Below are 26,296 nucleotides of genomic sequence, written 5' to 3'. Positions count from 1 at the left end.
TTTCTAAGCTGAGAATTGAAAATTTTATTCAAGAGGGGGAAAAGCAGGCACTTTTTAAAGTGCTGTATTCAATTTTTGCACACTAATTTTTAGTTTGTTTTGCTTTTGCCAAAGAGTAAAGTTACTCCATAAATATATTCATCATCATGTAAATATAACTTTTATTTTTGTTTGAATTATGAGGTATACAGGGAACCAAAGAAATACATGCCTTATACTAATATTCTTAAAGAGGCTGAAAGACAGAAAGGAGAAAAAGAGAACATATAACAAGCGGGGCCTTTGTTGTACCTGGGGAAATATTTGAAAATGAGTAAGACCATTCCTTTACCCCACTCCTATTTTATGAGGAAATGTTTAATTTGAAAAAGCTCCCAGGTAAGTTTAGTATAAAGATAAAAAATTGGAAAACCTAACAGTACATGAAAATCTTCAGGATAAAGTGGTAAGAAGATACAAAAGAATATCTTATTTTTAATTTCTAACAATAAATACAAATCCTACAATTAGCAGTAGACCATCAGCACTTACTGTATTCCTGAAGGTTCAGCTCCTTTACTGCATGAATGTCACTGAGCTGAGCAATTCGAGCCTGGACTTTGGTTCTACCCTCTCGACCTGTCATGTCAATTTTTTCAATCATTTGCTGCTGCTTATCAATCCAGTATAGCCAATTTTCAAACACAGTCAGTCCCACAGGCTGCAAGATATTGGAATCTTCTAATACTACTCGGTTGGCACCTTGGAAAGAAGAGAACATTCACCAGAAATAATTCATGTGGGTCAAGTCATACATTCAACAATTATTTACTGAAAATTAAGATTCTAAAGTTCTGAAAAGGAAAATATAAACTCTTGACTACAAAACTTCAGAATCATTCTTAGAAGATATACACATACCAGAAAACAGACAATAGACTAGACATTCAAGGGCAATCAATAGCAAGTAGTCCAATATACAGTTGTATTCTAATTCACAGAAATGTAGAAAAGAACTTAAAGCAGTTTTTGAATGATTTTTAAAGCTGAGTCCATTTTTCAAATAAAATTTTATGAAAAGCTCTAGCATATAAAAACAGAAGCATGTACTAAATGCATTTCAGTATAAAAGGTTCTGTGGGATGCTAAAAATGTGAAGCAGAAAAAGATCCTATGATAAAAAGATATATTATTGGTGACTATATAAAGAAGGAAAAAAGAAAAAAATGCTGCCAATATTATACTAACCTTTCTCACAGAAAACAAAAAAAGGGGAAACATATTTAATGAGGCAACGTAACCTTGACAGCCAAACTCCAAGTACATTGTAAGAAAAGAAAATTATAGGGTATTCTTTCTCATGAACATGGATGCAAACATCTTACACAAACAATAGAATATCCAAATCTATCAATGTATATAAAAAGGATACTGTATCATTCCAAGTTTGCTTTATTCTAGCAAAGTAGGAACAGAAGGGAACTCTCTTAATCTGATAAAAATAAAAGCTATCTATAGAAAAGCCTTAGCAAACATAATACTTAATTACAAAGTATTAAATGCTTCCCCCCAAATCAAGAAGCAAAGCCAAACAAAAAACCCCAAAGCTTCCATTATTATTACAATCACCACTGTTTTGGGGGTCCTAGACAGTATAATAAAGCAACAAGGAAAAGGACTGGAAAAAAATTCAGTATTTGCACACAAATGATTCTGTAACATAGAAAATGTGAAAGAAACTACAGGAAATGAGCTCAGGATATCACGGTGGGGGATGGATGAGAGAACAGATGGACTGTATTTATATGTTTCAGCTACAACCACAAAATAAAGTCTTAAAAATTTAGAATACTCTTTATCACTAGCATTCAAAAGCACTAAATACCAAAAAATTAATAAAACATGGGCAACTTCTATACAGAAAACAATAAACAACACTGAGGGAAATTAAAGTTCCAAATAAAAAGAGAGAAACCAGTGTTTATGGTTTGGAAGACTAATATTACAAAGAAAATAATTCTACTAAATTGACTTATAAATCCAAAGCAAACCCAGTTGAAGTTTTAGTAATGCTATTTCCACTTTTTTGCCACTAAAAGCAGTGTTGCAGTGAATATTCTTGCGCCTATATCAGAACATGTCTCTATGGGCTAAACACAGCAGTGGAACTGCTATGTAATCTGGTGTATATAGATTCAATATGAATGGATAGATCCAAGGTGCTCTCCAAAATGATTACATCAATTTAAAATTCCCACCAGAAGTATAAATGAAAATTGGTATTGTTAGACTTCTAAATTATTATCAATCCAATTATTTTATAAGTATATCCCATTATCAATAAAATCTGCATTTCCCTGTTTGATATTGAAGTTAATTTATTGGTCTTTCATATTTCTTCTCTGAATTACTATTCATAGCCTTTGTTCATTTTTCTATTACTGATTTCTAAGCATTCTTTATTCAGAACATATTGGGGAGGGATATACAAGGGCTTCAAAATTCAAATGTTTTAGTTCAAGAGAGAGGAGGAGGAAGCAATGTTCAAAAGCAATTATGGCCACCAAACAATAAGATCTGACGAAGTTGAGTGGTAGGAACCCTGTGCTTTCTTCACGTTGGAACCATTTCATAATTAAAGGTGGAAAAAAAGGCATGGAAAAAAATGAAAGTTAATTCATTAAAGTGTTAAGTAACGATGATGGTATGAGTTTTCCCTTTTTTGTACTTTCTAAACTGCCTCTAATGAACACATGTTACTCTTACAAAAATAAGCATCATAAATGAAGAGAAATGGAGAAAAGGAGAGAAGGGAGAAATATCTTTAATACTAATAAAAGGTAAAACATTGATATAAAAACAATTATACAAATTAAAGGTGATATAAAAGATATAGGTCATCAATGAGAGGAAAACATACATCATACTAAGTAAATGTGCACACACACGCAAATATGTCCATCACTATCTGAAATCAGAGAAGGCAAATGAAATGGAAGCATTTGAACCTCTAAAGACAATATTTTTTTAGTTTCTTAAAAAGTACAAATGTATTTAAACATATAAAAATTCAAATGATACAGAAATAAATACTATTAACATTATTAGTATGCTAGCCTTTCAGACCTTTCTCAAAGTATATTTGTGTATTTCTCAAGGAATAAACAAACATGTACACCCATATTCTTAAAAGTATATATACATATTATGTGTCTATATATGTATACATACATGTATATATAGTATAAATATTTTTGGAGGGCAATTTGCCAATAAATACAATACCTATGAAATATTTTAAACAAAATTAGATCTTAATAAACAACTTAGTTTTTAAAAATCACCTTTCCATGCCACTGCACACAAATCTACCTTATTTGTTGGAATGACTATACTATTCCATACACATGATATTGAACGTACCGAGGTCTGTCCGGAAAGTATCCATCCCAGCCACATATGAAAGAGGTATTTTTTGAAGAGGATACAAGATACAGAAAACACTGTACATAGGACAATGATGCCTCATGATTCATCCCCAGTTATGACTTTCTTAAGGAAATCTGGCTGTTGGTAGTTCTTCGAATTAAGTCATTAGCAAATGCAGCATGATGTTACTTCTGCTCTCGTAGCAGAAGCTGCAGAATGAACTTTGCCACAACACACTTCATGTCAAGATCCTGCATCAAAGTCTCGGACACAGTAGTTTTTACAATCCCCTGAGCCCCTTCTAGTTTTCTCATTGTCAGTTGCTGATCTTTGTTGAAAGTAGCCTGTACATGTTCAACATTCTCAGGTGTTCTGCTTGTTGTAGGCCTTCCAGAATGAGAACCATTTTCAACAGGTTCTCGACTATCTCTAAAGCATTTGTGCCACACTTTTACTTGTGTTACACTCATTGCATCATCCCAGAAAGCCTTCTGAATCATCCAAACAGTTTCCTCAGAGGAATGTTCAAGCTTAATGCAAAATTTGATGCAGATTTGTTGTTCTACTCATTCAGCCATTTTGAATGTGACAGCCACACAGTACACAAACACGCTTACTCAACAAGTATCTACCGCTCCCACTGACTAATACAGTGAAGTTGTCATTGTTCACATATGTGCATTCTAGTCCACTCTCCTTGGCTGCCGGGTTACATCAATATCACACAAACTGTTCTCATTATACCAACAATGGCTGGACTTTTCCTGGACAGACCTCATAGTTCTCTGTAGTAGGCTATTTCAAAATAATGCTTAGCAAATATCCTCCTACAACTGGGTCAGCATTTCTGTAACACAGCTAACTGAAAGGGCAATTTATTGGCAAACTGCCCTCCAAAAATGTTCTACCAACTTCTACCAAAGTACAGGGAAGCATGCCATTTTCTGCTATTCTTGCTAATGTTGGGTATAACCAACTCTAACATATTTTTGCCACTCTGATAGACATAAATAATGTATTATTTTTAAGTTCATTTTCATGATCACTAGTGAGATCACAAAGAATATTTGGACATCAGAAATTGTGGGAAGAAGCAACTATGATTTTAGACAGAGGACTGCAGAGAAATGAGAAAGTAAAAGTACATCTAAAGACCAACAAATGATTTGAATTAGTCTCAAAATACCAGGATTGTTATGATCATTTGAGTTTGCTGATGAGCTTATGAAAGGTGAATACCAACTTAAGTGCACAGCTAAACATTTTTTCTTCAGGTTATGAGACTACCCTGAAGATTTTTTTAGTACAGTAGTGACATGATTACAAATGATGCTTCAGAAAATTAATCTAGGAATAGTGTGTAAACATTTAAGACCAGAGGAATCAACAGGGATGAAACTAATCACAGGTTAGAATTCAGGACAGAGATGATCAGAAATAAAGTAGAGCAGAAGAATTAGGAAAGGAGCAGAAATACATTAGAAATATATTTACAGAGCTAAGCCCAAATGAATATTGGCAAGTTATTAGATAACAGATGGAATAATCATACTGATGGCTGAAGAAAAAAGTTCTTCCTAACCTACCTAATGCTAACTATTTTTAGTGAAAAAAACTATAAAGAAATATGTACAAAAATAATACAATGGAAGGAAAATACAAATGCTACTGACAAATCATCTTAATACCTCAAATCAAAATAAGGAAGCAGGACCTGGCTGATGTGGCTAAGTTGACTGTGCACTAGCCTACCAACCAAAAGGTCACTGTTTCAATTCCCAACCAGGGCACATGCCTGGGTTGCAGACCAGGTTCCCAGCTAGGGGTGTGCAAGAGGCAACAGATTGATGTATGTCTCGAAAATTAATGTTTCTCTCTCTTCCTCCTTCCCTTTTCCTATTTCTAAAAATATAAAATCTTTAAAAAAATAAGAAAACATATTTTGGGGGTACCTGAGAGATCACTGCTTTCAATTCGCCGGAGATCTGAATCAGCCCAAAAAAGCTTGCCCAATCTGCTATCAAGGGCTAAAGCAATTGGCTTACTTAAGCCACTGAAAAAGAGGACCTCCCGTTCTGTTCCATCCAAAGCAGCTCGTTCAATTTTTGGAGACCTTTCCTGAAGATTGGTAAAATACATATACCTAAAGAGAAAGGAGGAAATAATAAGTTTACTAAAATCAGAAACCATACAAAATGAGAAGATTCTTACTGATTAAAACCAAAACAGGTAGAATACTTAAAAATCTTATTTTGAAATGTTTAGAATATTTTTTAAAAGGCTAGGAGATACGGTTACTTTCAGTAATATTAACAAAGGGTACACAGAATTTCTGAGGGAGTTAACTTTCAAGTTTAATAAACTTGAAAGTTAATAAGCAGTTAATAAAACAAAGCATTAGACACTGGCAGTTACATTTTTTGAAATACAACAATAAAATAAAATAAATGAAATAAATAAGCAGTAACCAGAGACCTGGACAGGAAATTTTAAATTCCTTCCCTTAATGTCCATTTCACAACTAAAAACAAGTCATAAAAGTCATTTCTTATATTTAAGTTCTAGAGTTCATCTTTTCCTGTAACTCTTGAGAAGCTACTTTCATGCTGAATTCCTTATCATTCATTCAGATGCAAATATGTGCAATTTATTAAATGCAAAGATTTGTACTAAATGAAAGAAGATACATTAATTCTTGGCAAAAAGGAACCTAAATACCAGTAGGAAATATAAGACTGAAAAGTAAAAGTTGTAATGTCAATTAGAAAGGACTAGATATGGCTAGAGAGACGCAGATGTACTAGTACTGGGCATTCAGGAGAGGGGAAAATCACATCTGGCTAGGGTTGGAGTAAATCAAGGAAAACTTCAAGGAGGATGCTGCAGTTCAAATGGTCCTAGAAGGAAGGATGGGTAGAAATGAAAATTAAAGCAATAGAGACTAACAAAGGAAATTCTAGACAGTAAAATGAGAAAAAGGAAGAAAATGCAGGGGCGGATAGATGGAGAATATCAAGTTTTTCATTGTTAACACAGGATATTGCAAGGTAAATAAACAAGGCATGCAAAGAAAGGCAGGTCTGAGACGCTAAGACATCTGAATGGTACTTCAGTAACATACCCTTTCTCTGGGTTTACCACAATGGCTCGAGGTCTGTCTTGCTCGCCTTTTAGTACCACTCCAATTGATCTCCCATCTAATCTTGTTACATTAATGACATTGGTGGCCTCACAAGTCCAGTAGATGTAGCGGCTATAAATATCAATGCTGAGGTCATAGGGTTGTATTTCTAGGTTCTGATTTGGAACTGAACTCACAACCACAGTGAAGCCCTAAGAAAAGAAAAAGACACACATACACATAGAATATCAGACTCTAAACCAGATAGCCCTGAGGCGATCATTTACCATACTTACATTTATATGGTCGCTCATCGGAGAAGGAAGTCTCAAGGGATATTTTGTACTGATACATTGTTTTATAAGTAATGTGCTTCTTTGTTAACATGCATTTCAAATATTCCCTTGGGTTATTATGGCATGGGGCAGCAGAGCGAGCTAAGGCCACATTAGTTGCTCTAAGAATCTGACAGTGTGCTCATGAGTGTGAGAAGGGGGCAGCTCTCTCTTACAGACAACCCTGCCTAGAACCACACCCTAGAAATACCCCTAAAGCAGTGGTTCTCAACAAGAGCATTTGCAAATGTCTAAACCAGAGGCATCTGACAATGTTTGAAGATATTTTTGATTGTCATGACTCTGGGAGGTGTAGTTGGCATCTAGTGGCCACAGGCCACAGATGTTGCTAAACAGCTTACAATATTCAGATCAGTCCTTCACAACAAAGAATTATCCAACCCAGCTCTGGCTGGCATGGTTTGGTTGATTGGAACATCATCCTGTGGGCCAAGAGGCCTTGGATTTGATTCCCCAGTCAGGGCACATGCCTGGGTTGCAGGTTTGATCCCCTGTTGAGGTGTGTATGAGAGGCAACTGATAGATGTTTCTCTCTCACACTGATATTTTTCTCCCTCTCTCTCCCTCCCTTCCCCTTATCCAGGTGATTAAAAAAAAAAAGAATTATCCAGCCCAAAAATGTCAATAGTACTGAAGCTGACAAACTCTGCTCTAGAGACAATGGCAATTCGGGCTATAAACCATGTTTATCAGTCAGGCCTGCCTGCAATCCTCAAATCCAACACCCCTCCCCACCCCAAAAATTCTTTTTACAAAGCCAAGCAAAAAGAGAGCCTTTTGTTCACCTGTTCTAGCTGAATAAATTGTATTTCATTTACTCAGCATCTCTGAGGCAATGTATTCCTTAATGAAGCTATCTTACTTATTTGCCATGTCCTTGGCTGTATAATAACAGTTCTAATTTCCTTCTACAGGTCTTGGCCTACAAAGAGTAAAATCCATCTACAATATGCCGCTATTGACTATACAACTAAATGATCCCTCAGTAGACCTAAATATTGGGTTGGCCAAAAAGTCCATTTTGTTTTTTCCCATAAGATGGCTCTAGTAGTTCTCAGTTGTCTTTAACTTCATTGAAAACAACTTTGCTAGACTGTACTGTGACAGCTGTCATATCAGGGTGCATTTAAAAACAACTTATCAAAACTGGAAAATTTTTGTGTAGCCATTTTAATGTCAAAGATGGAAGAAAATAAGTGACATTTTTGGTGTATTATGCTTTACTATTTCAAGAAAGCTAAAAACACACACACAAAAAAAGATTTGCACAGTGTATGGAGAATGTGCTGTGACTGATTGAATGTGTCAAGTTACTGGTGAAAATGAAAAATGTGTCTTTTATGTTACAGAAGAAACCATACAGCCTTTTTGGCCAATCTAGTACATTACCCCTTGCTCTTCTGTGTAAGAAAAGACATATAAAAAATCAGTAATCTCATCTCCCTAAATTTTAACATGTTCAAAATTAAACTGAACATTATTGCTATGGGAAGATAACAAATAATTATTTGTAGCAATCCCAGTCTAATACTATTTGGTCATAAAAAGAAAGCAAAGAAGTATGGATAGTATACAAACCATGACTGGTATGCAAGCATAGGTAAATTTTGTTGATAATGTCTTCATTCCCATCCCACAGTCACCAAATATTTACCAAAAAAAAAAAAAATGCCACTGGATTAATAGCATATCCTATTAGGGGTGTCCAACCTGTGGTCCATGGGCCACATGCAGCCCAGGATGGCTGTACATGTGGCCCAACACAAAATCGTAAATTTACTTTAAACACTCTAAGAGTTTTTTGTGATGACGTGTCACAATGTATTTAATGTGTGGCCCAAGACAACTCTTTTTTTCCAGTGCAGCCCAGAGAAGCCAAAAGGCTGGACAGCCCTGTTAGATGTTTTTAATTTTACTGAGGCTGTGTTATGTGTTTCTTATCCTTTGAACTTTTTAAATAATCATCAACTAGTAACAGAACCATTATTTATTGAGTCTCTTATCATGTAACAGGTAATGCACTATGTGCTCTACATTCCATTCAGCTAAAAAGTTTATAAAAATCCTAATGTGTGATAGACCTGAGATCAGAACTGAGGTCTTTTTGATTTCAAAGCTTCCAATACTCCATGTAAATGAAACCATAATGAAAAAAACTGTATAAATGGATATGGATGGTAGCGACTAAGTCATTACCAATATATGAGCATAAGTTATCTAAATATAATTTTCATTCCAATAGCATTATCAATTATATACTGAAAGATCATTAGAGGGGGAAAAAGCTGCTCAGTCTAGAATTTCAGTTTCATACACACACATGCACATGTAGATTCAACACTTAAATACAATAAAATAGGATGACTGGTTAGTCTAATTACTAGGTAGAAAAAAATGGGTTTTGCACTGAGACTTGAATTACCTGGCTGCCATCCTCTTGAGCTTTTCGGATCATGTTTTGTCGTGAATCAATCCAATATAGTTGCTTGTCCAGTGGGTCATAGTCAATTGCCCGGACATTCCGAAGGCTGTGGATAGGAAGGATGATGTCAGGGCTCTGCTGTTCATCAATTACCATGCGGTTGATCGCGCTTTTTTGACTGAAGAGCAGGAAAGTAGTTGGAGCTTAAAGAAAGAAAAGAGCAAATCTGAAACACAAACTAAACTCTGTATCACTCAAAGGTATGATCAGCCTATAGCTGTATCTCATACAAAACATACATACGTGTTGAAGAGGTAAAAAGGTTAAAATTGAGGACAAAACCTTTTGGAATATCCCCAGAAACCTTCTTTAAAGTGACACTAATCAGCACTCTGGTTACCAAACCAGTTATGAATTGACTCAGTGACATAGCTACCTAGCCTCTTTTTCTGTACAGTGGCATCACAGAAGGCTTGATGTCAATGAGGCATTTGACAAAAGATATACAAAAGTCTCCCTGTTTATGAAGTAAATAATCCTCCACAATCTTTTGTTGTCTGGTACACCAATGGTTGTGAGCTCATTCCCCAGTCAGGACACATACCCAGATTGCAGGTTCAGTCCCCGGTCAGAGCATGTATGGGAGGCAACAGATCAGTATTTCTCCCCGCCCCCCACCCACTCCCTTCCTATCGCTCTAAAATCAGTAAAACATATCCTCAGATGAGGACTAAAAAAGCAATTAAGACTAGTTTTAGTCTCAGCTCTCTCACTATTTAGTTACTTGATCTTAACTAAGTCACTGAAACTCTTTGCATTGATGCTTATGCAACTCTAAAGTAAGGTTTTATCTATCTTGTCTTGCTCATTGAGTTGCTATAAGAATTTTATGACATATGAAAAGTTACTTTAAAGTTATAAGGCATTATATGTCAATTATAACAATAAAAATTATAAGGCATTATATAAACTAAAAATAACTATTGTTTATTGTTATCAGTAGCAACAGCAATAAACTTGGATTAATGGAAATCAAACAAACCCTGATGGACTGCAGATACAGGCTTTATTTTGCATTGGGGGTATGTGGTTTTCGCTGTGAGAAGGAGCTGGTAAAAATCTCTCTCGTCCTGCCAAACTAATAATAAATGCTTTTACTTATTATCTCTAATCCTCATAACAAGACCTGTATTTATATTTTCACTAAAAAAAATATTCTGCTCTGATTCTAAGTTGATGCCCTAAATTTAAGAAATGGAGTAATGCAACAGAGACGACATTACCCTTTCCTAGGGACTAGGCTTCTGATTGCTGTGTGAGCATCTTTAATGCAGGAAAACATCTAGAAAATAACAGCATTTGACAGTGCTACCAACAACTTGAGTCTAACAGCACTTTTAAAATCTTCATTAAAAATACATAAAATTTCATAGCATTTCATTCTCTTGGGAGTCAGCCATCAACTAAATCCAGTAGAATTTTGCCCTTCTCAGGGAAATAAATGTAAATGGTGAAGCTTAACGCCGTCTTTTCCCCACTGTGCCCCATTCTTTATGGCTCTATTATCTGTGGTTCCCTGCTTTACTTTACTTTTACACCCAAACGTATACTGGCTTGCATCCCAGAGAAACTCACTGGTACTCGCAAAGGAATTTGGTATTCATAACACTGAAATTCTGCTTTAAGTTCTTCACTGGCTAAAAGCCCACACTTAGCTTGGAAAATTTAGAACATATTCCAATGATCCCACTGGAGTTCTCTATTATCTTGAGTTCACTGCATATTGATTTAACAACTTTTAGCAATTTTAGTAGAACTTGTGCCTTAAGTAGTAAGAACATGTGTCACAAGAGAATAGCTCACAAATCCACCCATTTTCTTCCTTCTTTTTTAAAAAAAATTTACTTATTTTTTGAGAGGGGGAAGAGAGGGAGAAAAACATTGAGGCAAGAGAAAAACATTGATCAACTGTCTTCCGTACATGCCCTGAACAGGGACGGAACCCACAGCCTAGGCATGTGCCCTGACTGGGGATTGAACTAGTGACCCTTTGCTTTATGGGATGATGCCCAACCAAGCGAGCCACACCGGTCAGGGCTGTATTTACGAACAAACTGACAGTAACCAGAGGAGAGTGGGGAGGGAAAAAGGGAAGGGTCACCAAGGAACATGTATAAAGGACATAAGGACAAAGCCAAAGGGGGGTAGGATAAGATCGAGGATGGGAGGTGGGGATGGGTGGGGCGGGAGGGAGTAGTGGGGGTAAAATGGAGACAACTATACTTGAACAACAATAAAAAAAATTATTTAAAAAAAGAATTGTTTTTTTGGCAGTACTTTCTTGTAAAGCAAGAGAAAAGAGAAGTCTCGAAATTGTAAGTTTCCAACAGCGTAAGTACCACCTATACTAAGCCATACACTGAAACTTAGAAGATCCCAAAATTTTAGTTGCCAACTTTTCCCTGACTGGGAAACAGTATCAAATATATATGTGGTTCCTAGTATGTTTTATTGAACTTTATTGTTTAAGTCAAGTTTTAAGCTTCAGTAAGATTCTACAATTGGATGTTCTAGAAATGTGCATTACAACAAAGCCAAACATAGCTTGAAATAAATGCTTGTTTCTAGAAGTCTATGGATAACATTAGCAATTAAAATTAATTGGCTTAATGTTTCTAAGAGGAAGCTGATGTTTTGACTTATTTACAAGTCATTCAATGCTTAAAGTAAGAAAGAATATACAATTTCATAAGCCTAAATCCATCCTAATTTATGTAACCTCTAACCACCCTATCTCCTGGGGAAGGGTGCTTTAAAAATGGTTCTATTGGGCTGTCTGAATTTTATATTCCTGCAATGAAAAAAGCCATGTGCAGAAGCTGGAGGATGAGGTGCAAGCAGAAGGGAGCTTTTTAGTTCTCTGCTGAAGGTTTAAGTGTTCACCTGTGGCTTAAAGGGAGGCACTGCTCTTGTGTAAGAACAGCAAAATCCACAAGGCCTGGCCCAACACGTCTTACTGTGCCAATAGGCATCGAGTTGGGACTGAAGTACAATCCATACTTCATTACCCAAGCCATGGACTCGTGCAGCTGTTTCTGTCCAGAGGAAGTATCTTTTCCCAGTTTGCACAAAGGTGCCATAGAAGTCAGCCACTTCAGTCCTGAACAAGGGATTACACAATTTGATTTCCTGTTTCCTCTCTGATGTAATCTATTTGTTCACTCTGTTCCAACACTGGCCTCCTAGGTGTTCCTCTAACATGCCAGACATGTTCCCTCCCTAGGGCCTTTGCATTAGCTGCCCCCCTTGTTCTCATTAGGTCCCCCCCCCCAGATATCCACGTAGCTCATTTCCTTACCTCCTTCAGTTTTTGACATGTCACTTTTTAGTAGTGACTTCTCTAATAACCACATTTAACATTGCAATCCTCCTCCCGACATTTCTCACATTTATTAATTCTTCATAACACATATCTCCATCTAATCCACGATATAATTTACTTAATCTATTCGTTATCTGTCCCCCTGGAATGTAAGGTCCATGAGAGCAGGAACTGATGCCTATTTCATTCACTGCTATATTCTCCACTGGCTCAAATAATGCCCAGTATGTAGGAGGTGTTCAATAAATATTCACTGATCAAATAAACGAATAAGGAAATAAAGAAATAAGCATTAGATGATGACAGCTAAGGAGATCCATGTAGCCATGATTTTGAAATTAAGAAAACAAAACTGTTTCAGAGACTTGGGATGAAAAACAAACGAACATTTATTTAAAACCTCCAATGTGTCACACATCATATAAGATATTTAATCCCCAAAATCATCATCTCCATTTTAGAGGTGAGTAAACTCAGAAAGGTTAAGTAATTTTTAAAGGAAGCCTCAAAAGTTTAAGTATTTTTCCAAGGTCACAAAGCCGCTGAATGGAAGAGGACACATGTTTTTCCAAATCCTGTTCTATTTTTTCATTCTTTTATTTAACAACGATTTATTGAATACCAATTTACCTACTGAGCACTATTCGAGGCACCTAAGATATACCAGTGAAAAAACAGGAAAAAATGATACTTTGTGGAGTTTATGTTCCAATAGATAGACAATAAGCAATAAACATAATAAAGAAGTTATAGCACATAAATAATACAGTGTATAAACTATATAGCATATTATAGAGTGTTAAGTGTTACAGGGAAAAGAAAAAGTAAGTACAAGTAAAGAGCACTGGCATGCTAGATAGGGTGGAAGGGCGATTTGCAAATTTTAAATAGGGTAGATTAGGTATCCCGGTGAAAGTCACAATAAGGAAGACTTGGAGGGGAAGTACATCTATGCAAATATTCGCAGGAAGAACGTTCCAAGCAGAGGAAATAAGAAGGTGGCAGTAACTGGAATATTGAAAAATTGCAATGGGGCTAGTATGGTTGTCTTGGAAAGAGCAAGGAAGACAATGGTAAAAGCTGAGGTTACAGAAGCAAAAGGGGGGAGGTTCCAAGTACTGGGTACAGGTCATGCAGGAACTTGTAGGCCATTATAAGACTAGGTGTTTACTCTGTGTGAAATGGGAGCCATTGTAAGGTTTTAAGCACAGAAACATGACCTGATTTAGCTTTTGAAACACAGGTCAAGCAGTAAATTACACAATGTAAGAGAACTTTTTAAGGGCAAGCACTTTGTGTTAAACTTTTCTGGTAATCTGCCTTAAAATCTAATACATCTATACACAAATATTAAATAGCACTATTATAATAAAAAGAGCACACAACGGAAGTCTTCTCGAGTCTCTGCTGATATATCTTGGAAAAGTAGCCTACGACAGTTACTAGGAACACTCAGCACTGATTTCTCATGGCCTTCACTGACCAACTAACATGCCCTCATGACAATGATCTCAAAAGGATTTTTCCATAGTCTTCTTGTCTCTATCCTCAATCAGCTATTACCCCCATCTTCTCCTTCCATTTAAAGTCGAACTTCTTGAATAAGACATCTACACATACTTCCCATTCTTCTCCATTCACTTTTTGATCTACTTCAGTCTTTTACCATTACTTCCCTGAAATTTTTCTCTTCAGGGTTATGAAAATGACCTTATCCAAAAACCCAATGGATACTATTTTAGGCCTCATCTTACTCAACCTCTCAAGCAGCATCCAACAGAGTTCTTTTTGAAACGATCTTATCTTTCATCTCCTGTGTCTCTATTCTCTTCTGGTTTTCCTTTTACCTCTCTGGCTATTACTTTTCAGTATCTCCTGCAAGCTTTCCGTCCTCAACCAGAGCTCCTTAAGTCACCTGATGCCTTCTTTTCTCTACATAAGGAGTTGGCAAATTATGGTCCACAAACTAAATCTGGCCTGCTGCCTGTTTCTGTAATAAAGTTTATCAGAACTCAGTACATTTTTAAAATGTATTGTCTATGACTGCAATCATGCCACGGCAGGCAGTGTTGAGCACGTGTGAGAAATTTTACAACTCACAAAACCTAAATAAAATACTTACTCTCTGGCCCTTTACAGAAAAGATGTGCTGACTTCAACTGTACATCTCCCTAAGTAACTCCCCTATTTTAAAAACATGCTGGCAATTCCAAAACTTCTATCTCCAATATCATCTCTCTCTCTGAGTCCTGGGATCTTCTAGCCAACTTATTTAGTATTTATATTCCAACGCCCCATAGAAATATCAATATAAATCTGCCTAAAATTAAATTTTTAATTTCTTCCTGAAAACCATCCTTCCTCTTCATACTTCCTCATCTACTACCTACTTACCTGATCAAACCAAGAATCTAGACATCATAGTTGCTTTCTTCCTCTTCTTCTTCCCCATACACAACTCCTGTCCATGCGGGTTTCAAAATATACCTTGACCATTCCCACTGCCACCACAAAGTCCAAGTCTGCTGACATTACCACACTATACTAATTGACTTCTCTACCACTTCTTATCCTCCTCAAATCCATTCTCCACATCAATCAATCATGTTATATCTCATTTAATTTTCACAGCAACCCTACAAAGTAGTTACTATTATTATTCCCAAATGAGAAAAATAAAGGTTTAGAAAAACTAATGTGACATGCTTTAGTAAAACACAAAACTAACATGGAAGACTCCAAATCATTAAACTATAAACTTACATTCCTTTTCATGGCTGAAGAAGCCTACCTATCCTTTCCTATGTGATTTCTTACATTCAAGAACAGAATAAAGTAATTTCAAAAATTGCATCCCATATTGTACAGTTTTGTATCTTCTACCCCAGTGAACCATACCCTACTTCTCCCCCATGAATCTACTTTTTCTGATCTAATTCTCTATTTCTTTATCATATCTACCAACTTGTTCTTATCTATCCACCAACATGGCTTTCATGTATACTTAAAGCATGAACTAGGTTTCCCTATGCCAACATGTTTTGTTATGCACTGTGCTTTGTTGTTAGCTGTGTGTGTGTATTTAATACGCAGTACCTATTAACATGTGAGGTCAGGAGATATTGTAGCCCCCCCCAAAAAATCTGGGTTCAAGACTACATAAGAAGATCTGGTAACAACAACTGGAATTAAGTAGCGACCACCCACCATGTTCACAACATGTGCTTTCTAGTTTCCCATCTACTTATGACTGTCTCATATTGGACTAAATTTACTCACATGCCTTTTCTATCTGGTCTTCTACATCTTCTACACTTAAATTTTTTAATATTTAGCCTATTCTATGAACTTCAAAGGACAAGATGTTTATATTTTGGAGATTCTTTTTGTTGTACTGTTTGTACTACTCTTCTCTTCCTTTACAATGAGTAAATATGAATTATGTATAGCACACATGTAGGACTGTCTGTCTCTCTCAATGAAGCTATGCAGATTTTGAACTAAATATTTAATATTGAAGGGTAAAAGATTTTTCTGTAACATCAAGTATTCCATAATATCAACTAGCTGTCATCAAATAAAAAGTAACAAAAACATGTATTTTTCCATCTCTAGTCCCTCCCTTGTTTATTAAACAGATGACCAACTTCGGGATTATACAATGTTTTACTCTAGAAAGAACATTAACCAGTTTTCAAAGTCCTGATTTCTCCTCTAATTCTAGTTTTCTCCGGAGGAAACGCAGCTTACCACTACAAGTCCTGTTGTCAGCATTGAGAGAGTAGTGGGCAGGGCATCCACACACATAACCTCCAACTGGCACAGCCAAGCAGAGGTGGGAGCAGTGCCCATTGCTGGAAGCACACTCATTCCACCCCGCCTGCCGAGAGGAGTGAAAGACGAGGATGTCCATCACATAATCCAAATGGCCCTGAATGATGGTGCGGTTTTGGCCACTGGTTTTGTTGGCACGTTCAATGCTGCGTCGGCTCCAGTCCGTCCAGTAGATGTAATCTTGGTACTGAGTTAAGCCAAAAGGATGAGGCAAGTCATCTGCTATAACTTCACGGTTGAGTCCTATTTTCGGAGAGGCAGTAGAAGGGGAAAAGCAGAGGGATGAAATATGTGAGACTATGAGTCTTGCTGCCCCCTCCCCCAAATTGTAACATATAAAACAAACATTTGTAAGCAATTTAAAATTGAACAATTCATTTAAAAGCAATTCTAAAACCAGACCAGTCCTGTGAAATCAATCCATCTGCAGCCTGACCCCATGCCTCAAGCTTATATTCTTGCTATAAATCTCTGAGTTTGTTTAAACTCCTGCAAATGGTCTCTTTTGATTGTGGTCTTATTTTCTCTCCATAAGGATCTATAGTTCAATTTTTCTTCTTCCTTCCATAACAAGATGGAAATGCATATATTTTATTGTACTGATACAAAAAGTCACTGCCGGAATATCTAGGGAGTTATAAATTCCATTACAAGTACAACAATAATGAAATTTCCACATAATAAAGAGATATGAGTCCAAGTGCCTAGCCCACTATTAGTAACAATAAACAGAATACAATGCCAAACAGAGGTAGAATCCAGACATTCATGAGAAGTTTTATTTATAGAATCTACCTAATGGTAATAGCAATCTTTCTGATTTTTGCATAGAAGAATAATATACTACTATCTGTGAATAAAAAGTAGAACCTACCTAGCATATTTGAAGATTCTATTAAATTGGTGTCCAGGTCTGTCCAGTAGAGTCTCCTTTTAGCATAATCGATTGTTAGGCCATTTGCACGCCCCACGTTTGGAACCAATGTAGTACGTTCACTTCCATCCATGGCAGCTCTGTCTATCTTAGGTTTTCCACCCCATTCAGTCCAATACATGAATCTAAATTCAAAAAGTGGACATTTAACATTTCACTTTTGATTATTGGGGAGAAAGGGCCATATTCAGACATAGTTAATTAAATAACTTTAAAGAAAATACATATTAAATCAAGGAAATTGGTAAAACAAAATCATAGCTATAATTTTTCAATTATTTTGGCACCCTCAACTAAATATATTTTCTTATATCCTAAAAAGGAAGTGAGTCAGCTTTCCTTAGTTTTTCCAATGAATCTGTTCCATCCAAAACCTAGGAATTGGAAACAAACCAATGAGTTCCTTATTGCAACACTTGCATTTATAAAACTAATATTCAAGACACTGGGAAAGGATTAAAGCTCTGGTATCTGAATCTGGTTCATTTCTGAACAAAATATCTTTATGTATTTCTAAATACAAGTAATTTGTGTTTTTAAATTTTGTCTTTTAGTAGTTGAAACTTACTTTTCAACTTATATAATCAACTCTCCCTAAAATCAAGGTGCAGGAGTGTACATCAAAAGTATAAGTTAACATCCTTTAACTGGTAAAAAAGCAAAGTTTGAAAATACTCGCATATTTGGTTAACATGGTCCCAGGGAACAGACTATGTGTATAAGAGCAATGACACCCCTTACTGGGTCATCTGGGCAGTGAATGCTACTCCTGTCATCACTGTGAAATTTTAAAATATTCCTCTGCTTTTATTTTACTTGGTCAAGTATTTTACATTACCCTTGGAGAGGCCCTACAGTCCTATAGGCTTTTTACTTAGGAGGAGGCCAAAGCACTAAAAGAAATAAATTATTTGTCTAATGTCTTCAAGCCAGTTACATGACAGAGCTAGAACCAGATCCTATTCCTTAGCCAACTGCCCTTTCAGCTAAAACTAGTAAGATGCTAGTTTCAAAACACTCTAATTAGGCCTAGGAAAGCACTCCACATGCCAGCTCTCATCAAATACCTGAGGACAGACATTCACTCGTCAGCCTGTCAGCTGATGACTGACTTGGTAGCAATGCTTTTCTGAAAAGTAAAGTTGGTCTTGGGCTTTGTTTGCATCTGTACTTGTCAGCTGACAGGCACGCGCACACCACAAGAGCCAAAGAGAAACAACTGTGAGAGAAATGTCACAGTTGCCAGCAGCCACATAAACTAGAGTCCTTAGTCCCAACTACTAAATTTATCTGTCTGGTAACTGAAGCTCAAAGTAAAAGATCACCATAATCCAACCACAACATGTCAGCACAGAGCTGTCTTTGGTATGGCCTTCTAATTAAGTGGCTAACTAGCTAACTGTGGAATTAAAGTGACTTCAGAAATACTATTTTTAATAATAAATATGGTAAAATATGCCTGTATGTTTACACTGTTAACTTCTGCTTTTATTTTTTTCTGATATATCTCCTCAGGCAAAGAAAACAAAAGAAAAAAAAACAAATGGGACTACATCAAACTAAAAAGTTTTTGCACAGCAAAGGAAACCATCAACAAAATGAAAAGACAACTCACAGAATGGGAGAACATGCTTGCCAATATATCTGATAAGGGGTTAATATCCAAAATTTATAAAAAACTTGTAAAACAACAAGTGTTGGAGAGGATGTGTAGAAAGGGGAACCCTCGTGCACTGTTAGTGAGAATGCAGACTGGTGTAGCCACTATGGAAAGCGGTATGGAGTTCCCTCAAAAGTTAAAAATGGGCCTGGCTGGTGTAGCTCAGCAGACTGAGCTCGAACCCGAGAACAAAGGGTCGTGGTTCAAATCCCAGTTAGAGCACAACCCTGAGCTGCAGGCCAGGTCCCCAGCAAGGGGTGCATGAGAGGCAACCATACATTGATGTTTCTCTCCCCCTCTTTCTCCTTCCCTTCCCCTCTCTCTAAAAATAAATAAATACAATCTTTAAAAAAATTAAAAATGGAAGCGCCTTATGATCCAATGATTCCATTTCTGGGAATTTATCTGAAGAAACCAAAAGCATTAATTCATGAGAATATACGCACCCATATGTTCACTGCAGCATTTTTGCAATAGCCAAGATTTGGAAGCAGCCTATGTGTCCATCAACAGATGAGTAGATAAAACAGCTATGGTATATTTACACAAAGGAATACTACTCAGCCATAAAAAAGGAAAATTTTATCTTTTACGACAGTATGCATGGACCTGGAGAACATTATGCTAAGTGAAATAAACCAGTCAGAGAAAGACAAATACCATATGATTTCACTCATACATGGAATCTAATGAACAAACTCAACTTCAAGCAAAACAGAGACAGACTCATAAACAGAGAGCAGGTTGACAGCTCTGGGTAATTGGGGAGTGGGGGGATCAAGCAAAAAAGAGAAAGAATTCATGAACAACAGTATGATTATGGGGGAAGGTGGGTGGGTGGAGGTGGAAGAGGGTATAAGGGAGATAAATAGTGATAAAAAACACAACAAAATAAAATTTAAAAATATTTGTGTCAAGAGACATTAAAACATGGAATTATTCTTCAGACTTCAGATCTCTAAGCTAATGGCTTTTTAATATTTCTAAATCATGCAGAAAAATCATCTACTCTCAGAAAATGTCACTTTGTAAATAAATAGTTTACTGTTTATCAAAAACAGTTAACTGTGTAATACCAAAGTGTCTCCAAGCTTATAATAATGACTAAAATAGCTATCCTCCTGAATTAATGAGTATTATAAAGTGGAGCTTTTTTAAGTGCAGTTATTTCTTTGCACATATTATTTCAGAGGATTCACTTCAATAGGTTGCAATCAGTATAACTTGGGAGAGACTACAAGCGAATGTAGACCTGATGATACCTTTAAAAAGCCTGTTTACTTAGTATACAAACACGACCAGCAATATTTAATTATTAATCCATTTTACTAATCTTTTTTCACCCAATGTTCATAGTGACAAAAGTAAAATTCAGCTAATAATTAATTCTAAATCAGTGAAATGTTAGCTAATGATTTTAAAATAAAGCCTATTTATAGTTTAGTTGTCTGAGTCCTAATAAAAATTAAGACATTAAGAATATAACCCATACTAGGCCATGCACAATGTAGTTGCAAAGAATGCATACATAAAGCTGTTTACCCTTCAGCAGGGTCCAACGCAAGAGCTCTGGGACTGTCTAGGTCTTTCCACACCAAAACTTGTCGGTGCTGTCCATCCAACTTTGATGCCTCAATTCGGTTTGTTCCTGTGTCTGCCCAGTACAAGTTCTTCCCAAGCCAGTCTACCGCCATGCCTTCTGGATAATCTAAGCCGAATTCTACCACATGTTCCAGTGCACTGCCATTCATAAAGGCTCTGCTGATGGTCTGCAAAAGTAAGATTAACAACAAAGTTAAATGGCTTAAGTACAAAACACTACTGAGAAGATGTTTGGTTTAGGTTTTGTTGGGTGGGAGGATCCAGAAGCGGCAGAGGCATAGTTTCTTAAAACAACTCATATATTTTATGAGTACAGGGGGAAAAATGATATCAAACTAATAAATGCAACTGTGACCTCAAGTTTTATTGTCAATTCAGGGAGAAATTTCTGAGATTCTTAAGGACCAAAATTTACTCAGATAAGACAATAGAATGACTTTCTTTTTAAACTTTATTAGTAATCAAGTGAGAGAGATGTGACTAGAATATTGTAGACTCTTAACTGGTAGGTAGCTTTCTGATGGTACTTGAGAGTATGCCATGTTATTGTGTCAATTTGAGATCTCAACAAGTTTATACCTTACATAAAATGCATAATGCCATATTCATATTATCCCTACTGTAGCTCTGAGCTCTCTAAAATTTGAAACAATCGTAATTCAAGCTGTTAATAACAGCTGCTACTTCCTGTCAAGCACTATCCTAAGTATTTTGTGTACACATATTTTCTCACTTAATCCTCACAATAGCCCTGCAAAATAGAGATCATCTCTATTTTCAAGATGTCGAAAGTTAGAAGGCCAAAGTAAAAGCCAAGATTTATTTATTTACTCCATTTATTCACTCAATAGATTTTACTGAACATTATCAGAATCCTACTCTGGCTCCAATACCCCATGATTTTTGCACGTTAGACAAAAGTTTATACAAGTTATATGAAACAAGCCCAAAACAATCTGGAAGAAGAAAACATTATTCTCCAGATTTCCTGAGAACTCCTTTTTGATTCAGTATGCTTTTCAATATTTATTCTAGGAAAAAGAAAACAAAGTTGTGCTGTAACTCATAACTGGCATTTTCTACCTCAGTCAGGCTCCAAATTTTGTTGAAAAAAAAATTAAGAGTCAAGTCTTTGTAAGCCATTTGTGTGAAATATACAACTGCTTACTCTCTAATTGCAGCAAATGTCATTTGTTACCTTCAAATGGAACAAAGTAGAGGAAGATTATGTTTTATAGATTTAGACATTCAAGCAAAGTACCTTGTATTAAAAGGCACTTAATTAAATAATGAATGGGGTTTTCCCTTGATTTCCTTTAAAAAGTTTAAGTTCTTTGTTGAACATTGCCTATTAAGCAATGAAGGAGGTTGACCTAGAAGCTCTCCTTTTTACTCCCCAGTTTTAATACTTCAATTCTTTTGCCAACCTTGAGTGATATATCAGTCCAGTAAATTCGGTTGTCTGTCACATCAAAATCCAAAGCAGAAGCTTCTTTGACACCAGTGAGCGGAATGGCCACATTATTATTGTTAGTTTCCAAAGAAATTCGCCGGATATCCGCTCTCCGAGAAAACAAAAGGAAAGCCTCTGGGACAATGCAAGTCTTCATGTCACTGATGAGTTCAAAGCCAATGGGACAGGCACAGCGAAGGCCCTGAGGTCTATAGAGGCAAAGATGGCTACATCCCCCATTTTCCTCAGCACAGGGGTTGGAACCTAAAAGATAATTATGGAAGGGCACAGAAGGACACACATTGACATAATCAACACATTTTTACTTTAGAATTACTAAGCATTTGGTTCACAGAGACCTATGATTATATCTGCTCTCAAACCCAGCGGTTCCATTCTAATCCCATAAACAAGCACTAAGAGCACTGATGGAATACAAGGCTGGCAGCTACGGCTCCAGCTACTGGGTACACCCAGCCGGAGAAGTGCTAGAGACCAGGAGTTTCTGAGCTGTAGTATGCACGCTATGCCGACTGGGTGTCTGCACTAAATTGGCATCAATATCGTGACCTTCCAGGGGTGAGGGCCTAAAAAGGGGTGAACTGGACAAGGCTGGAAATGGAGCAGTTCAAAACTCCCTTGCCGATCAACTAGGAATTAAAGTATGGCAAAATACTTTCCTTTGTATCCACAGTAAGCTTTAAAATAAACTATGTTATTCATACAATAGGATTGAATTCTTTTGATGAAGGGGGTATGTGTGTGTGTGTTTCCCTTCAATACAAACTATGCAGAGTAGAAAAGCAACATTTAAAAGACTCATTTCTGACTTGAAAAATAAAAAAGGAGTTAAAAGATTAATTTTATACTCCCTCAAAACATCAACAATTTACCATGCTGCTTTATAAAATTCTGCCTATCTCCATCTTGGCTCATTCACGGCTTCTACCTCTAAGAGAATTTTGGAATTACTTACCAATGATTCGATGAACATTTGTGGCCTTCAGGCCCATGAGGTCAGGGAGCTGATCTATGATGATCTCCCTCTCTGCACTCCGTTTGTGTACTCTTTCGATGCTCCGCCTCTGCCAGTCAGTCCAGTAAACATAGTCACCCAACAAAGTGAACCCAAATATGTGAGGAATTTTGTCTTCCACTAGCACTCGTCTTCCAGTGCCATCAGTATTCATAACCTTCATGTTTAAGTTTAAAGAGAAAAAAATGTATATTTATTCTTCAAATGTATGTGAAAATGACAAATGCAACTTGCCAGTGACATCAAAATCCAAAAGTATTTATCCCTATCACAATGCTTTCACAAAATGACAAAAAGCTGATTTAATGAGGATGATATCAAAGTCAAAATAAGCTCATATTTTACCTCTATGTCTCCAATCTCTTAATTTGGCAATATTAGCTTTAGTACGCATGCATCTCTTCTACTAAATGACTATGTAAAAATTAAATATACAATATCACCTTAAGTTTGCTTGTACATTTGTTTTCAAATTATAATGTACCTTCACATACATTATTTCATTGCATATTTGCTTTATAACACATTTTATCCTGAGAGTTTTGCCTTTTTTTACATCTAAGGAAACAGAGTCACATAAGGTCACACAGCTTGTAAACAGAGTTGGAGTTGAAGTATTTTTTAGGAGTCCTTCAGTATATTTTTTAGGAGTCTTTAGTATATTTTTTATTTCATTGTTTTTACTTGAAACTTATATTATTAAATCCATTCTAACAGTCTCATAAACATTAGCAATTTCCCTAGAAGTAACCAAGGTGTCTCTGACATTATAGCAGCATCTTCTGTTCTAAACGATGGAGTAAGTCTTTTAAAGCACAAACTTGGAAGTCCCTAATTGAGACCATTTCTACTTTTTAAGGTGACCTTGTGCCAGGCAAATTAGCCTTCAGAAATGTTATTCTGGTACTAAAAACATGGACATATAATCAATATCTGCCCCCTAACCCATCTACAAAAAAATATCAAATACAGTCTTATGTGCAAGTGTTAATTTTTTATCCATACAATTAGTAAGAAATATTGCCATGTAAGCCAACCCTGTGATTGCCTAGATGGAATGACAACCAGATGTTCTTCATCTATCCTCTCTAAAAGTTTAAAAAAACCTAATGATATTCCAAGAACATCCAAACCTCAGAAAGACAAAATACTTAAAAATTGAGCAAGCAAAACTATGCCATATTCTAGTAGTTTCACTTGCAAATATCAATAAATATCTGATTTATAGCTGATGAAAGAGAAATTTATATTAATTGAATGTTTATCTGTTCATATAAGATACAACAGAACTTCTATTAAGCCAACTGGCTAAATCTATATTTAAATAAATTTTTTAAAAGTCATAAACATATGCCCTGGCTAGTGTGGCTCAATGGACTGAGTGCCGGCCTGTGAACCAAAGGATCGCTGGTTGGATTCCCAGTCAGAGCACAAGTCTGGGTTGCAGACCAGGTCCCTAGTAGAAGGGACTCGCAAGAGGAAACCACACATTGAAGTTTTTCTCCATCTCTTTCTTCCTCCCTTCCCCTCTCTCTAAAAATAAAAAAATAAAAAATTTTTTAAAATTCTTTAAAAAACAGTTATAAACATAGTTAAAATCCAACTCCTATATTAAATACTATTTCAAGTTAATAATTTCTCTTTGAGCCATGAGCTTATGTTTTTTTATATTTATATTTTCTTTTTTTATTTATTTTTATTTTAATCATTGTTCAAGTACACTTTTCTCCCCCCTACTCCCATTCCAGCCCACCCACCCAACCCTCCCCCCTTCCCCCCATTACCCCCCACCCCTAGTTTTTGTCCATGTGTCCTCCAAATTTGTTCCTGTAATCCCTACCCATTCCCCCCTGAAATTCCCTCTTCTATTTATATTTTCTTGTTATAGATCATTCCTGGACATATTTTATGATGTCTATGCTTTATCTTTTTTTTAAAGATCTTATTTATTTATTTTTAGAGAGAGGGGAAGGGAGGGAGAAAGAGAGGAAGAGAAACATCAATTGGTTGCCTCACGTATGCCCCCAACTGCAGACCTGGCCTGCCACCCAGGCATGTGCCCTGATGGGAAACCGATCCCATGACCTTTGTTTGTGGGGCAATGACCAACCAACTGAGCCACACTAGTGAGGGCTGTCTGTGCTATATCTTAAAATTAATTTGGTGTTTAAGAGTAAAAGGAATAAGCAGAGAAAAGGGCAGATTACATATCTAAAAAATGTGAACTCTAAAATAGCAGGAACCTTAATTCAACCATTCATCTGCCTTCCACAGCTATTAAAGAGCCTGGCAAGGAACTCAATCAATATTTGTTAAATAATTTTTAAAAGGAGACAGGTTTCCTAAGACACTCAAGGAACATTCCTAAGAATGGAAATGAAAATTTCTATTAACAGTTCTTATCCTCAGATCCTAGAGCTCAACCATTTGAATGAATGAAAGGAATTCTTGCCCAAATTTTAAATCCATGTAAAGTGCATTCTACTGCCTACTTTTGGAGAAGGGATATATTCCTGCTCCCTTCTAATGGCAGTGCTCTGAGAAAGAATTTCTGGTCCCATTCTATTACTGCCTGAAAACTGATCAGGGTGAAAAATCATTCCTTCATTAGACATATAATCCAGAAACGTCTATTTTAGTAGAGAAAGCTTATTTTGAAAACTCTACACTTTTCCCTCTCTGTCCTAACAGGGAGATTATCTCTTGACTCTAGTATCTTCCTCTACCCCCTTTACAAGAACTTTTCTCCCAGTACTATTTCCTTCTTTTCAAAGATCTTCAATTTCTCCTTCTCCATACAGCCCTTCTTTTCTGCTTTTAACACAATTCCCCCCATTTTATAGACACTGTATAAAAGTTGAATGATGCTGTTTTAATGGCCACATTCTTTGAATATGATCGCCAACAGCTGCTTCTACCTTTCATCTTTTGTTCCCTTACCTGCCTACAAATGGCTCCCAATCTATGCCTCAGGTTACGTGACTACTGAAAACAGCCAATGACTAGTTTCTTGCTTTTCTCAGTTCTTGAGCTCTTTCGCCTCTTTTTAACATTGGACCATCTTAACCACCCACTAAAACTCTACACT

At 36.3% G+C, this 26,296-nt stretch overlaps 1 protein-coding gene across 1 annotated transcript in view; it reads right to left on the bottom strand.

Moving 5' to 3' along the window:
* LRP6 (LDL receptor related protein 6) overlaps positions 1-26,296 on the bottom strand; it is a 138,837-nt gene that overhangs the window by 17,331 nt on the left and 95,210 nt on the right. Inside the window, exons 8-16 of the mRNA XM_028533098.2 lie at positions 23,149-23,365; positions 22,147-22,436; positions 20,660-20,886; positions 17,398-17,582; positions 16,440-16,766; positions 9,308-9,510; positions 6,530-6,741; positions 5,361-5,551; positions 532-741 (exon numbers count right to left, since the gene is read on the bottom strand). Of these exons, the coding sequence (XP_028388899.1) occupies positions 532-741; positions 5,361-5,551; positions 6,530-6,741; positions 9,308-9,510; positions 16,440-16,766; positions 17,398-17,582; positions 20,660-20,886; positions 22,147-22,436; positions 23,149-23,365 (2,062 nt within the window). The remainder of the gene's footprint in view (positions 1-531; positions 742-5,360; positions 5,552-6,529; positions 6,742-9,307; positions 9,511-16,439; positions 16,767-17,397; positions 17,583-20,659; positions 20,887-22,146; positions 22,437-23,148; positions 23,366-26,296) is intronic.

The sequence above is a fragment of the Phyllostomus discolor genome, chromosome 2 (assembly GCF_004126475.2).
Source record: "Phyllostomus discolor isolate MPI-MPIP mPhyDis1 chromosome 2, mPhyDis1.pri.v3, whole genome shotgun sequence".
NCBI lineage: Eukaryota > Metazoa > Chordata > Mammalia > Chiroptera > Phyllostomidae > Phyllostomus > Phyllostomus discolor.
Note: the sequence above shows the minus strand (reverse complement) of the source record. Positions and strands in the feature narration are given on the sequence as shown.